Genomic DNA, 15,975 nt, shown 5'->3' on the forward strand with positions numbered 1-15,975 from the left:
AACCCCAGATACAGCCATTATGAATTGGCAACATCTTCAGTGCTATCCCTCTTTGAGTCATTGCTAGATCAGGGCTATTGTGTCACAAGTGACAATTTCTACACATCTCCTGAGCTTTATGAGTTCCTTCTGCAACACAGAACAGATGCGTATGGAACCGTTAGGGCTAACCGGCCCAACCTGCCAGCACTGTTTGCTAAAGAGAAGCTGAAGACAGGAGAAATTGTTGCCTGGCAGAAAGGAAAGATGATGGCCCTAAGATGGCGTGACAAGAAAGATGTGTGCCTGATGAGTTCCGTCCATGATGACTCCATCGTTCTGGTACACACAAAACGTGGGAAAGAAGTGAAGCCACAGGTGGTGATTGACTACAACAACACCATGGAGGTGTTGACAGAGCTGACCAAGCCATGACATTCTACCCAGCGATGAGGAAACAGCAAAGGAACTACTACAAAAAGATTTTCAGGCATCTAATTGAGCAGTGCCTATGGAATGCCTACATTCTGTACAAAAAAAATGGTCAGAGGCCTGTGAATCATTCAGACTTCATTTTGCAAGTTTCCGAATCCATAGTCAAGAACCACCAAACAACATAAGTGGCTCTGAATAGACCTGGACGTCGTGCTTCCTCCATTGTCAACCCAAACGCCTGACCGGTCGTCACCTCACTGAATACATCCCACCAACCCAGAAAAAGGCAGCACCTACAAGGATGTGCGTAGTTTGCTGCTCAAAGACCGATGACAGAGGAAGGAAGAAATGCAAGGAAACCAGGTTCTACTGTCCTGACTGTGATGTTGGACTTTGTGCAGTACCCTACTTCAAAATCTACAACACCCGGAATGTCGACTAAAAATGTAAATATTTTTTTTCTAAAATCTGCATTTAATGTTATATTATTATTTATCAATAATATTGCACCCTTGTTTGGAAAATTTCAGTGAGAAATTTTTGATAAAATATTTTTTTTGATAAATTACATTGTTGTGGTCCAATATTTCATTATTTTTTATAATTATGATTTATAATTATGTATTATATTATAGTATTTCCCCCTTATGCTATAGAAGCTGCAGTCAGATGGGAACCCTGTACCATGCTTGGTGGTGCTGTCCTCGAGTCCAGAGATTCTGGATTCGAATTTATAATCTCATATATACAGTCACACAAGGTAATCTCTCAAAACTAGTGGAAAGTGCCTTATTTTCGTAGCTAGAGGAATCACTTCTGAGACAGTCGATCAGATTAGGCTGGTTAAATACATTCTGCAAGTAGCCCGCATCACAATTGCATGTTATTGGAAAGCTTCTAATATTCCTCTTGATTTTACTAAAAAATGAAATTATTTGGATAATAATTAGGATAAATTGACATGTACCCTTAAGAACAACCTGAATAGGTTTTATAAGACATGGGACTGGTGGATTGAATTTGGCAATGTGTAAACTCTAGGAGTGGAACCCCCTTCATACTCTTCCTTACCCACTTGGTTTCCCCAAAAAACTCCCCCCCCCTTTTTCTCCCGTGGTTCCCTCAAATATTTTCTTCTTTGTTTCCCTTATGTTTAATACTCCACCCCTGGTTACTTAAAGAGGAACTAAACTCAAAACGCAAAAAAAAAAAATACACTTACCTTTAATCCCGCAGGGCAGTCCGATCACTCGGGGGGTGTCCTGCATCAGGTCCGGCATTGTCCTGAAGCCTGCGCTCTAGGTCCCGCCATTTTCTTCTTTCCTTCTGGGTTCTTCATCCTACGTCACCCTACCCAGGCACGAGATCGGTTGACGTAGGATGAAAAAAAAATTGGCACATTTGCTAAATTTTTCCCTTTGCACAAAAAGGCTTCCTTTGCGCATGCCTGAGATGCTTGGGCATGCGCAGAGGAAGCACCCAGGAGCCTCCCGGGATACCTGATGTGGGTATCCCGGGAGGCTTTGCTCTCCTATTCATTCTCGACCGCCTAGGCGAACAAGAGTTAGGGAGTAGTGATGCTACCTTTTTTAAAAAAAAAAAAAAAAAAAAAAAAAAAAAAAGGTGTTGCACTTCAAAAAACTGTCTACCCTTTTATGTAAAGTAAAATTTTTGAGTTTAGGTACGTTTTAAGATAATTCTAATATAGAGTAAGGGGATCTGTAAGATATGAAGAATGGTTATGTTATAATAACTCTTGATTAAACTTTTTGTATAGATAACAATGAATAGGTAATAGTTCTCAAATTTGATTTGAATATGGAAATCTAGGTTAATTTGGACAGTTAAGAAATTATAATTATTTTTGATGAACCCCTTATACTATGCTCCCTTTCCCTTCTTGTTGTTTGTTTTACTAATGTTTGTAATTTATATTTGGAAAACTAAAACTTTTTTTAAAAATAAAATGCAGTGCATTAAGGCTGCTGATTCATTAGAAAATTCTTCCTAATGACACAGCAGTGCACCAATATATCTAATATGCATTGTCAAAACAGTGTAGGTCTAGCCTAAAGAGTTTTGAAATATGTTCTGTACTAGACTACCAACATTGAATTATTATATATTGAATATATTCTGATGAAATAGTAAAAGCTATTTAAAACAAACCTCCATTCATCGTTTTAGCCGATGGCCTTGTTTTGTTTGTAAAATTCACTGCAGAGGCACTAAAATCTCTGTTCCTTTTCTATTACTTTCTGTTACAGCAGAATTTTGCCGAATTGTTAGTCCTCCAATGTAAATGCACATCATGTATTCTAAGTTGTGTGGTATATTACTGGGGGTTGCTCATGGTAACGGGATCCTTACAGGGCAGAAAAGAGGCAGCAGACTCCAAAAGTCCAAAATAACAGCAGTTTTATTTCTTTAGCCTAGTGTTACAGCACACTCTCCAGCATTTTAAAGTAAAAACAATAAACAGTGGCTTGGCTGGGCATCTAGCTACCTCACTTAGGTGCCCTCTCCTACTAACACACACTAAATCAACGCTGTTTCACTTACAGTTCCAATCTGGTTTTGCCCGCTGGCATTCCTGGAGCTCTGTCCCCTCTCATGCGGCCTGGAACAAACTCTGGCTCCCTTCTCCTGCCTGGTACAGATTCTGGCTCCCTTCACAGATTGGAACCCTCTGACTCTCTCAGCCTGGAATCCACTCTGGCTCTCTCTCACCCTGGAATCCACTCTGGCTCTCTCTCAGCCTGGACTCCACTCTGGCTCTCTCTCAGCCTATTGCTGATCAATTCCCTTTTTCTCTTTTTGCACCTGAGTACAGGTGGATATATCAATATATCATATATATAGCAAATCAGGGTTGGGCCCGGGAACCCACCCTTCACTTCCCTTGGCCGGCTCCAGGGCCCTAAAGAACCTGTTTTTTCTTCCTAAAAACCTATACACACATAACTACTTTCCATTCCCTGGAGCCATTTTTTAACACTTTCCCTGAAATTTTAGGGACACTCTGTCACAGTGGTTGAAAACAGATTTATAAGCAAGTGGTTGTGGATTTGGCTTGGACTTTGCAAACAAAAATGTTTGATATACTACCCCGCTGAGTATATTAAAAAACACCAATGTGACACCTAGTATGTGCATCTGGCATCTGTATGTGATTGGTATGCATCTGGTGATTAACAACATGTGTGCTTTATACCTTCTATAGGTAATGCATTTGGGGGGAATCAATGATGAAGAAGATTTTGGTAGATCACAGATATAATCATAACATAGAATGGACTGAATCTATTGAGTGTTTAAGTGAAGATAATGATCACCCTGTATAAATATGTTGGTGGTCTTTTTGGTATCCTTGCTGTTTTTCATGTCAGGTTGTCTTTACATGGAGGGCTACAAAACATCTAGCTGATGGCAGCTCCATTCCTAAACTCTTGCAATCCTGAATGTCAAAAGCTCTCATTCACTGGATTAGTGTGTTCCACTAATGATGGCAGGGTTTAAAAGAGCAGGGTTGGCATCAGCTAGCTGTTCTGCAGACGCCCTATGTAAATACAGCCCTAATGATAATAGATGAGACATTACATTTAAATGTAAATAAAACTATAGAGCATTAGATCTAGGGAATATGGGGTTGCATTGGGGATCAGGAAGGAATTTTGCTGTGTTGGACCAAATTGAACCATGTTTTATAAGTTTCTGGACAGAACATGCATTTGAATTTTTATAGATTGCCTACATACTTAAATCTGCAAAAGATTGGAGATATGCGTGCCTTGTGTTGTGTGTTGCTGTGCAGTGAGTGAACCCATTTGTTTGAATAGCATATGTCAGTGCATATAAAGAAGAACATGTACTATTTTTTGTTTACCCTTCCACCACAATGCACAGTACATGCCGTACTCTGCATTGTGGTGCTATGTACTTCCAATGTTCCGGCAAAGTGTGATATTGTGGATCGCATTTCAGTGCTTCAGTTAAGTAACTTGGACCTGGGGTTAGTCTTTGTACTGCTGTTTTAGAATCAATTATTATACAATACAAGCAATTAGAGAGGCCATGGTTTGTTTTAAAGCTCATAAGCTCATTGGCTGGTTTTAAAGATTAAGATAACACGTTAATGCCTATAGACTTGTCACAGGTGCATTTTAAAGTAAAAGTTTACATCTGTTTGTTTACACCTGTCTGTTTACACTTTACTTGGAAATGCACAGTTCTGAATACAGAGCACAAAGATTTTGAGTTTTTGACTCCGGAGACAATTTGTTACTGCCTTTATACAGTCATATGTTGAAGGAAGCTCGAAAGGGCAAGTTATAAACTTACTCCCCCCTCCAAAAAAAAAAGGAATAAAAAAACACACAAACATATATACATATATGCACCCACATATACACACACAAACAAAAGACGCTCCAATAAACATTAGGACTTCCTGTTATCAGACCTTGCTTTTTATATAAAAACATAATTACTAACTCAAAGCCTCAAACATAAACAAACTATGGCAATATTACAAAACATAATTTGAGCTCAAATCCAAGATGGTGCTGGCCAGCAGCAGTCTTAGGCCTGTTCAGTATCAATATATTAGCAATAACTACAGGAATAATAAATGAAAATAACAAGGTAAATTGAATTATAATTTTAGAGAAAGAGTATTGCTGTTATTAATTGCATGGGGTCATGGTTTTTTTTAAAGCATATTTTAACACAACCCAGAAGTAGAATTGTTTTAAGTATTTTAGTTTAACATTTCTTTTTACTCTAAACAGATGAGCTGTAAAAGATTTTAACACATCTTACACCCATCTAATTCTGATCTAGTTCACAATGAAACAGTTTATTATCTGACACCCCCTGCACTCCCACTTCATTAACAAAGAATGAACATTTCCAATCAATAATTGTTTAAGAATTTCCTTGTTTTTAATAGATTTTTATTAGGTCCAATATAGTCAAATATTCGGTACAATGTTGACAAGTGTATGGCCATTTTAAGGCCTTGTTTGGTAAAATTGTTGCACATTAAATGTGAAAGCAAATTTCATCTTGAATCAAAATCTCTAAATATATTTTCAGAAATATATTTTTTGTCACGTTACATATGGAAATTATATTCCATTTTCTAGTTATGGTTGGTTTATCAACTGATTTATCTCAGCAAAATATACTTTCTTTGCCCTCAAATGAATTGTCATTATCTTTCCCTAATTGTGTTGCTTATCTTTATAGATTACTCACAAATAATCCCCAAACCTGCCTCTGCTATTAAGGGTTTACAAGCAGACAAACAAGTTTTTCAAATGTTACAGTACAATAATAATTCCCTAGCATTGTTTCAATAATCCCTCTCAATTATTAATGACTGTATTGTGGGCAATATTCACACATGCTTTCCTTTTTCTGTTCTGGTGCCCAACATTTGTTTTCAAATTTTGAAAACTAAGTGTTTAAAAACCTGGGGATAATGACAGTTTACAAACATTAGAGCAATGTTGGTCTGAAGAAAATGTGAACATTTTAATTATTATTGTCTTTATTTTTGTACATAATGTTTGAATAAATACATAAATACAAGGTTAAATTATCAAATTATGTGTTGTGTTTTTTATTTCTATGCACACAATTGGATAATTAAATGGAATCCAATTCTTCTTTTGTGTGTAATTTGTGAGCCAAACACAGAGTTTCCACTAGTGCTAAAAGGTAAACTTTTGTTTTAAAGTTTTTTGTTTTTTTTTCTTCTAGGTTGAGCAATTTTAGCAGAAAACATGCAATGAAACATTTTCAAATAGGTGAGTACCAGGGGTGGACATAGGGAGGTGCAAAGTGTTCTGCTGCACATAGGCTCTGAACCCTTACCAACCAATAGGGTCCCCAAGTCAATTTGGCAGGGGCCAAGTCAGTTCTGCACTGTCATTTCGGTCAGTGGGCTACATCCACCATTATTGAGTACAGTTCTACATAAAGATAATAAATTCCTATTTTAAAGAAATAATACAACTACAACTATGATAGAGCTAACATTTACCTTTGTGAAGTCAAATCTCTAAACACTTTTAGGTAAACAAAGCAAAGATAATTTAAAATGTGCTCATAAGAGAGAGTGTGTTTACAAGAGAGAGCAGTTGCATAGACTCCAAGGTAAGCAATCCTCAAAAAGGAAAGAAATTAACAGTAATAAAAACAAAATGCTAAAACTTTGGGGTTACCTTCATATGCTGCAATATCCCTGTGTAATATAACATAGTAATCACATTCCACTCATATTAATCATGCTTCTTACCTATTTATTTATGAAGCACAATCATTGAAGCACCAAGCAACAACATTTTAAAGTGTATCACAGTACAGTGTTTTGACAAAAGCTGGTGGTATTGACCAGAAGCTGGTAATATGTTGTTGAAAGCATCTGAGGTTGGTACTATACTTTTACAGATACTAGAGATCATTTGTATATGTTAACTGTTGCATGCAGCACTTCTTTATAGTGTATGGGCATGCAAATTTAGGAACATAGCATATAGTATATTGATACTAATTATTGTGAAAACTTTTCAATTTCAAATCGACCAGGGAAGGTGCTGATCTTAATGGACTGTTACATGCCTTCAAGACCCTTGCAAGGAGCAATCCATAGAAATAAATGGATGATAAATTTAAGCAGGGGTGATTAGAACCTTGACCAGCCAGAACTGTTCTGTTACAGTTGCATCACAGGTCAGTTAATGAAGCTCCCCAGAGAACTTTAAAAAAGAGGAGAAATACAATATTACTCTAAATCAAATAATTTGTTTGGGTGGGAGTGCTTTGAATTAATTGGGGGTTAGAAATGTTTCAGTTGGCCAGTATTATCTTCCACTGAGTTAATACCATATCATCTTTCTGCTCTGGACCAGTGGTCGCCAACTTTTTCGGACCTATGGACCACTAATTGCACGGACTCCGGGGAGCCATGTGTCATTTAAAAGGGAAGAAACTTCCCCCAGAGTGACGTCATGCCAGAACTTGCACACTCTTCCATCGCGGGTCTGAGCCTGCAATGGGAGAGTGGGCGGGTTGTGTCTAGTTACACAGCCCACCCACTGTGTAAAGCCTACAATCTGTATGGGAAACATGGTCCGCAGCTCTGGTCGCTGCGCCCCCTCATGGGGCCTCAACCGGCTGGGGGGGGGGGCGCACTGGCCAGAGCCGCGGACCACCAAAATTTTCTCTCAGACCACTGGTTAGCGAATGCTGCTCTAGACTGACTGTACATCTGATTATTATAAAATGTTTTTGGTTAGCTGTATAAAAAAATGGTATGTTTCAGCAAATACATTTTTGATAGCAATTGTGACTTTCAGATTGCAGCATCTTAGAAAAATGCCTACATAGCAAAGCCTTAAAACTGGACCTTTGAAGACATCCTGTCAACTATACCAAATATTGCAGCTGCTGTCTTAACTATATGGATGATGTTACCGAGATATAATTCTTGTGCTCATATTAGGTCATAATCACTTTTATATTACCTTATTCATTTTGCAATTATAATATAGAAATTTGCAAAGTCACCATTTCCACAAATTACATTATAGCAAGCATTACACATTTTACATGGCTGCTTCTATGAAAAAAAAAGACTTGTTTATAATGTATAATGGCACATACCTAATTTGATTAAAAAAAATATTTTTGAAATAAATTATTTTTCCACATATAATCTGTCTTTAAGCGCAGCAGCAAAGAAAGTAAAACTTACTTCTCTTCCTCACAGATGTGAATTTTGTATAGTGTATGAAGATCATGAATAAAAAAAATAAATTGTAAAGTATCAGATTATCAAGGTAGCGCCACTCCCTGTGCGTGTATGCTTGGTTATTCATTGACTGTTTTAGTTGAACATTAAATAACTGTAAAACCATTTGACAAGAAAGAAAATTGAGCTTTGACATAAATAAAACATAATAATGTTACCTAATTCTGCCAGTATTAGAAGAGAATTAGAGTGTATTGCATGTGACTCAAAGTTCATTTTTCATCAGCACTGAACAATAAATAGGGGGTGTAGGTGACAATCCTGAAGTACAAACTTTGATACCGAAGGGATAAAAAGGCAATGCTAAGAGAAACATATTTTAAATAGGAAGGAGAAATAAACTGTGACTTAGTCATTGTTAAGAAGGAGAGGAAATTGGGTAGTTTAAAGAGCAGCGTTTTGATGCCTTGTTTAAATGTGTCAAAGATAAAAGCAAGTCTAATCAAACCAGAAGCCAGCATATCTCAGAAAAAAACAATTATACAAAGTTGATCCAAAGGAAAGAAAAAAAACAGGTCAGTTTAAGTGACACCAATGATCATTTGGGCTATCTATAGGGATAGCATTCCTCCTGCTGGCCATTCATGTAGGAGGCATTCTTCCTAATGAACACCACACCGTGAGCTGTGGATATAGTAGTATTAAAAGGGCTTTCTTGACACCTATAAATGATTTTAAATGTTAAAAAGGTCGAGAAACACTGGTCTAGAGTGTTCCTTGATTGATTCACAATATATGCCCTACCCAGCTTCCATCCCTTGCGCGCCTAAGTCTTAGGACAGAGTGATTGAATGTTCACTGAATTCCCTTTGTGGGCAGTTATTAGTCAGTGGAATAATTCAGCTTTTAGAAGCCAGTTTTGGCTGGGCCTCTCTGACATTGTTGCAACTATCTATTCATGTAAACAGAATGTTATAGGAACATCAGTAGTCTGTGTCTTCTCTTGGAATACTGCCTTTTGGATACTGCCTTCACCCATTTTTTGGTATGATATCTTGTCTTTGCGGTTAGCTGACTGAGTCTCCTTTTTACCAACCAATGGACCAACTTGGTAAATTTCTGGTTGACTGTCTCAGTATTACATTGATCTTTTCTCCTTCTTCCCCAGAGCACAGGTAATATTCTAAACTCAGAATATTCTATACAGAATTTGCATGATAACTACCTAGCTAGAAACCCAGAGTAATATGGCAGGATGGATAAATGGTTGCCAAAGGCACATCACCTGCCCCTTTCTGCAGTATTAACCGGCCTAATATTATATTCTTTAATGTGGAACATTAGTTCTGCTTTAACCCCAAATGGCCACACCTGGTCAACAATATGGACTAGTGCAATCTTGATATTTCTACTATGTAATTTACCTACCTTATTCCTCTTTCTCCCCCAGCAGAGAACTTCCTCTTTGAGGTTGTGGGGTCTTTGGTGTTCTTAATGCATTGACAATGATGTCAGATTGCCTATGACTGACAGAAGGCTGAAGAGAAAGCACTTTGGTTGGAGTGAAGAAAGCACAGATAGTAAAGAATAAGGTAAGTGAAACAGCTTTTTAATGATACGCTACATGAGAAGGTGCATTTAACTTTTGTAAGTTAAGGGAGGACTCCCAGGTTTTCCCTGGAGTTTAGTTTTCAGTATAGAGAAAGTAACAATGATTAATCAAATTTCTGACAGGATCAGCAGGTATTTTCTTCTTTTTCAGAAAATTATTTTTCCCTGAGTCTATCTAAACTTAATTGCTCCCTTTTTTGTGTGTGTCCTTGGCTGACCTAAAGATGTAGCAACAGATTTTGTAGTCATCAGCCAATTCCATTTTTTGAAATACATGTACTTGGAAAGCAGTGTTATGAACGGCTCGTTTACTAGTTAAAGGTTACAAACACCGTACACAAACTCAAAGTTCATAATGTTTGCCTGAGGTTTAGTCTTTCTTTTACAGGTGAAAACTACATTTTCTTGGAGGTCTTACTATGTCGTTTACTGAATTTATCGCAGGATGGATTTCAGGTGAAATTAAATATTGCGCAATTGTTTATGTCCTCTTATGAATGTATTGTGTGTTTATGCCAAAAGTACAGGTAGCAAAGGTCTTTGTATTCATTAGTGAAACACTTTTGTATTCTTTGTAAACATCAATCTGTGTTATGAGGATAATTACACTACTGTGGCACAAAGTACAAGTAGAAACGCTTTAGGCCTAGTACACACAAAGAGGTCCACCGCCAAGTGTGCTTGATTAACTAAACTGATCCGTAATTGATCGTTGGGATTCCTAAAACACTGCACACAAAAATACGATATTGTTCCCTTTATCCCATCTATAATAGAATATAATCGGATAGAAAGTGAACAGAATCTCATTTTGAACAGATGAAATGTTTGCACACGTGACATAACTTGTGTACTTTTGATTGATATTTAACAACATGTCCTATCTAATTAACATTACATAAAAAGTAATGATTATTTATGGAACTTCTAATTGCTAATTTCGGGTATTTACAGTATAGCAAATGACCATGAATCGTCACCATAAAAAGATCACCTTTTTTAAATCTGACAATTTAAAAAGTGGAGATCAGAAAAAAAGTTAAACAAAGAAAGGATCTGATCTGATTTTTTCTTTTCATAAATACAGATGTAATTGATGAACTTATTTAATCTATGGACAAATTAACGCTAAGAGTGTTTATTTTGTCGGTAATATTCTTACGGAATAATAAAAACTGCCACACGTATTTCATTTACCTAAAGAGTGGATCTCTCAACATTTAATAAAGAAATTGGAACAGTAAATGCTAATTAATTAGGTCATTAGCAAATAGCAATATAGAAAATGAAGCCAATACATTTCCCAGAATCCCCAACTCCGGTAATAATACATTGTTTTAGGTGTTAAATTTTAGTGTAAGTTTTTTACTTATACATTGTTGCATATTTACCAGCATACAAGGTAAAAAGGTGAATGGATTTAACTAAATCATGGGGAACATATATTCCCTTAAAATATACATGATTATTTAGGTAGCAAATCAAAGGTATTGTCAAGTTAACTGACACATGCTAATGATGTTTATTTGCGATCTAGGCATCAATGATCTTTGGTGATGAAAGAGTTAAGACATTACATTTGTTTTTTAAAAATTTGAGAAAAATCTAACTCTTCTATTTTTGTTAGGTTTGCTTTTCTGCACCGTAGATAGGTTGAAGAAGAGTTGTACAATATAGCATAGAGAATGCACCGATCAGGAGTAATGTAAAGCACAAGTCACTAGACAGAGAACAACCAAAAATTGTCCTAAACTCAAAATCTTCTTTAGTATTTAAAGCAACTTTTACCTAACTTGCCTACTTCATTTTGGCTGTACATTTACCAACCTACATTCAACTGAATGGGCCAGGATGAGCATATTAACCTTGGAGCTTAAACTTTACCAAGTAAGTTAGAGACCGACTTGACAAGTTTGATGCTACGTGGACTCCATGGGAGGCTTACATTTCGGCTTACTCAGAGATGCCAGACCTTCGGGAACACCGATCTCTGAACAAATGGTGACGGCATAGTGGTTACTGTCCTGTTGGACTACAGACCCGACCCACTCCCTTTTCCCTTTCTCTTCTCAACCTCTTTCCATCACTCTTTCTCTCTTCCTTACTTTTGTTTTTCTATTGTTCTATTGTACTCAATCAAATCTCCATACAGCAGGACTTGTGGGTTGGAACATATACCTTTCATAGTTAAGTGTTCATTTGACAGTATATATATCCAGCAAAGAGGACCTTCTCTTATCCCGACCATGTTATTTTTCAGGAATCTATAGCATTGATGTTGGTTGTCAACTGTTAGGACAGTGTAGTCAGCCAGTTCTATGTGTAAACCCATTAAATTGAAAACACAGGTTTTTTTTTGTTTTGTTTTTTTTTTTTATTGCCAAAGAAAAAAAAATACATTAAACATTATAACAATATCAATAAAGTGCATACAGTTATATAAATGTATACATTTCAAAGAATATCAAAATATATCAAAATACAGAAGCAAAGAACCATGTAATCTGTGCAATGTCGTGAACAACATTTCACTCTGCCACTCTTTCCTTTTTCCGTTTTCTTTATGAGTACAGTTAAATTTTTTGCATAACAACAAAATGAGGTGAAAGGTAAAAGACCCAATACGGGTAACCAAAGGAACCAAACACATCCCTGTTAACATTGTATTAACGTGGTGACATCTTGAAAACATCAAACTGAGAAATATTAAAATAACATAGTATTGGTACTTGTGAATCCCTCCTTGTGTGCTGTCATTTTTGGCCTTATGTCACTCATTTTACTCTAGTGTACACCTAGGGCTCTTTGGTCATACGAGACTGAGTGGCAAAATAATTCAAATATATCATGCATTTGAGAAAACAGGGTTTTATATTATAATTCTAGTTGTGCAAAGACTTCCTTTCTGTAGTCACTCATAATGATATTGTTGAATGTTTTCTTCTGGTTGTTTTTCTTGGTTTTCTATTTCTTGTTACTGTATTTGTAATTTATTTTTGTGTAAAAATTAATGAAAAATTTATTTAAGGGAAAAAAACAAGCAAGTTAGAAATGGTGGTTCTATTTCTATATTTACAGGTGCACTTGTAGTGATGAACTCTACATTGATTGCTTGTGAAGTTTTATAACTTTGTTTTACCCCTTACATTGGAGAATCTAACCATATTCGTGAAAACATAGCTTCATTTAACTGTTAACTTTACTAATAATACAATAATGCGAGCTTTGTAAAATAACCAGCTAAGTGGCAAAACATGACTCAAACATGCCCGGTCTGCATTAACTCCATTCAGTCTCTTTTTCTTTTTAGGAGCTCTTGGGCTGGTTATTGGACATCCAATAGACACAGTTAAGGTGAATAACCCCGGTCTAATTATGAGCAAAATAAAGGAGTCAAGTCCCATAACTAGCTTTTATTTTTGACTAATAAAACAAAATACCCTTGCATTTTATATTTTTATCTTGATATACCAAAATACTTTAATCACTGTTGTCATGTTTTAGGTACGTATACAGACTCAGTCTAGGTACCATGGAATTATAGACTGCATAGTAAAGACATACAAGAAAGAAATGGTGAGTGATGTTCTTCTGTAATATACATTTGATAAAGGCTTATTCATTGATTTATAGTAATTTATTATTTATATTTAGGTTTTAGGATTCTTTAAGGGCATGAGTTTTCCAGTGGGCAGTGTGGCAATTAGCAATTCCCTGTTATTTGGATCATATAGTAATGCTCTATACTATTTAACTGATAAGACATGTAAAGACTGGAAGAATCCACCGGGAAATCATCAAGTGTTTGTGGCTGGGTGCTTTTCAGGTCTAGTGCAGGTAAGTTTGGTTATTTTTTTTCTGTGATTTGATAATAAAATGGTCAATCTATATTTTAGAAATGTCAGACAACATTTTTAACGTAAACCTACAAGATGATGGTACACAGCAAAGTAGCATATCGAGTGGTGTGGTGTCTGTGCTCTTTGATTACATTTAGGATAGTGTCCAGCCACCTGCGACTGGTGACCTCAAAACACCCAGATTCCTAATTTTTAAGCAAACATGCCTGCTTCCAGCTTCATTATACAACACATTTCTTGGTTAAGAAATTACCTGTTATTATATAAAACTATTTTTGCATAGAATCTTCAGGTGGCTTTCAGGACCTTCTGGGAAGCGGGCAGTCATACTAGGTTGGCATTGTAAGGAATATTCTATTTGTCTACTAAATTCCTTAATTTTGTATTACCATATTGCTGGTTAGCTGTTCTGTTTGTTCCACTTTTTTTTTCTTCCAGACTAGATACCAACCATATGTTTTACATATGTAATTGTATTTGTAATTAATCTGTTCTAAAACTCAAGATGTTATAGGGCCCAAGTATAAATGCTGTTTTTTTATTTTACCATTAGGCTCGGCTTACGCTGTTTTTATTTTTTTGGTAATGGTATATTCATTTTGCAAATCAGGCAATGACTGAGCAAGTATATCAACTGTTTCATATGCAGGTATACTTCACAGCTCCAGTAGATTTGATAAAAGTAAGGTTGCAGAACCAAACTGATTCAATGCAGAGCCATAAAACTGAAGCCGGTATCCAGGCTAAATACCGTGGCCCAGTACATTGTGCTGCAAGTATATTCAGGGAGGAGGGAATTACTGGTCTCTATAGAGGGTCTACTGCATTGGCCCTAAGAGACATACCTACTGTTGGAATCTATTTCTTAACCTATGAAGTCCTTTGCAAATGGATGACAAGCAATGGAGAAATGCCAAGTAAGTACAAATGTTTTCAAATAATAAAAAAGAGTTATGAAAGAGGTTAGCTCTCATATTTTTCTCATGATAAAGTCACTTTAAAGCAATTAAACACTTGTATATTTAAATGCCCAGAGAATGATAATTTGTCCCAAAGTATTGGTAGGGTTAACTGTACCCTGTACATGGTTGTCTGTTTTCTACTTTAATTGATGGTTTTTACTTTCAGAATAAAATTTACATTGCCAACACTAAACCTTGGCCCATTTATCAAAACAGTGGTACAGAGCAAAAAATATATGCTGGAAGAAAAGACACACAACAAATGGTGAATTACAAGGCCATAATTCACTGATTACATTTCCTTTCATTATTGTTGTGCTGTTTTAATCAATTTTATTACACCTTTTAGCACAACTGCTTTGCTGCTGAGAAAAGGGTGACTACCAGAACCTATTTTTCAGTTGCTTCCACTTGTCAGGAAGATTTCAATGAATATAAAGAAGTAAGAGACACACTTTTCCTACCCATTACCTAAAACTTAGATTTTATAATAGGAGACAGGATTGTTGCTGGACAGATGACAATTATGTTCTTTTATTTTAAAGTAAAAGAGTAAAATGTACACAGATACTTACTTTTTTATCTTTTTAGGTTCATGGACAATGCTTTTTGCTGGCGGTTGTGCAGGAACTGTAGGGTGGGCAGCTGCAAACCCTATGGATGTTATAAAGTCTCGCTTGCAGATGGATGGAATGTATAAAGCGCAGTATCAGGGAATATTTGACTGCATTTATAAAAGTATTAAACAGGAAGGGTTCCGTGTGCTGTTGAAGGGTCTCACGGTTAATAGTCTGAGAGCATTTCCTGTCAATGCAGTAACTTTTCTTGGTTATGAAAAACTTCTCCAGATCTTATGATAAAGGATAACTTCATTGTATTCAGAAATGGTGTTTACATGCTATGTTTTTTTACCATAAAAAAAATAGATCAGCGTTACTATCAAAATAAAAAATAAAATACAAAATGTTTCGTCTTACTTAATGGGTATGTACAATATTTGCATTTTAATGCACATTGATCAATGTTTATCCTAAAGTGTTTCTCACAGGTTGAAGTCAGGTTAGATACCGCATCCAAATGGCTACTCGTTTTAAAACTATTCAATATAAATCTATGGCAGTGTATTGGCAGAAATCTATTAAATCTCTCCAAGACTGGAGAAGATAGACTATCACGGGAGAATCTGGGTAATCCACAAAATCTAGAACAGATTTGCTAAAAATCATTTCCTTTTAGGTGGCAAATGTTTTCAACCCTGGACCAGATCCACCCCAGGTTATTTGGATTACCCAGGTTCTCCCATGATAGTCTATTTTCTCTAGTCTCAGAGAGTTTTAACAAAAACCTGTCAATTCTATCACTGTTGACT

At 36.2% G+C, this 15,975-nt stretch overlaps 2 protein-coding genes across 4 annotated transcripts in view; one reads left to right on the plus strand and one right to left on the minus strand.

Annotated features, from left to right (window-relative positions):
• Positions 1-8,398, minus strand: part of LOC140337825 (sulfotransferase 1B1-like) — a 25,777-nt gene extending 17,379 nt beyond the window's left edge. The window contains exon 1 of one of the 2 annotated variants that reach the window (XM_072421643.1): positions 8,177-8,398. The gene's annotated coding sequence lies outside the window, so the exon portion shown is untranslated. The remainder of the gene's footprint in view (positions 1-8,176) is intronic. The other variant, XM_072421642.1, reaches the window with a different exon arrangement.
• SLC25A45 (solute carrier family 25 member 45) overlaps positions 1-15,564 on the plus strand; it is a 17,853-nt gene extending 2,289 nt beyond the window's left edge. Inside the window, exons 2-9 of one of the 2 annotated variants that reach the window (XM_072421644.1) lie at positions 6,181-6,227; positions 9,624-9,765; positions 10,173-10,240; positions 13,095-13,138; positions 13,289-13,360; positions 13,439-13,621; positions 14,294-14,561; positions 15,198-15,564. In XM_072421644.1, the coding sequence (XP_072277745.1) occupies positions 10,204-10,240; positions 13,095-13,138; positions 13,289-13,360; positions 13,439-13,621; positions 14,294-14,561; positions 15,198-15,463 (870 nt within the window). In that variant the 5' untranslated portion in view covers positions 6,181-6,227; positions 9,624-9,765; positions 10,173-10,203 and the 3' untranslated portion in view covers positions 15,464-15,564. The remainder of the gene's footprint in view (positions 1-6,180; positions 6,228-9,623; positions 9,766-10,172; positions 10,241-13,094; positions 13,139-13,288; positions 13,361-13,438; positions 13,622-14,293; positions 14,562-15,197) is intronic. The other variant, XM_072421645.1, reaches the window with a different exon arrangement.
• Positions 15,565-15,975: the final 411 nt, after the last annotated feature.

This window comes from Pyxicephalus adspersus, chromosome 9 (assembly GCF_032062135.1).
Source record: "Pyxicephalus adspersus chromosome 9, UCB_Pads_2.0, whole genome shotgun sequence".
NCBI lineage: Eukaryota > Metazoa > Chordata > Amphibia > Anura > Pyxicephalidae > Pyxicephalus > Pyxicephalus adspersus.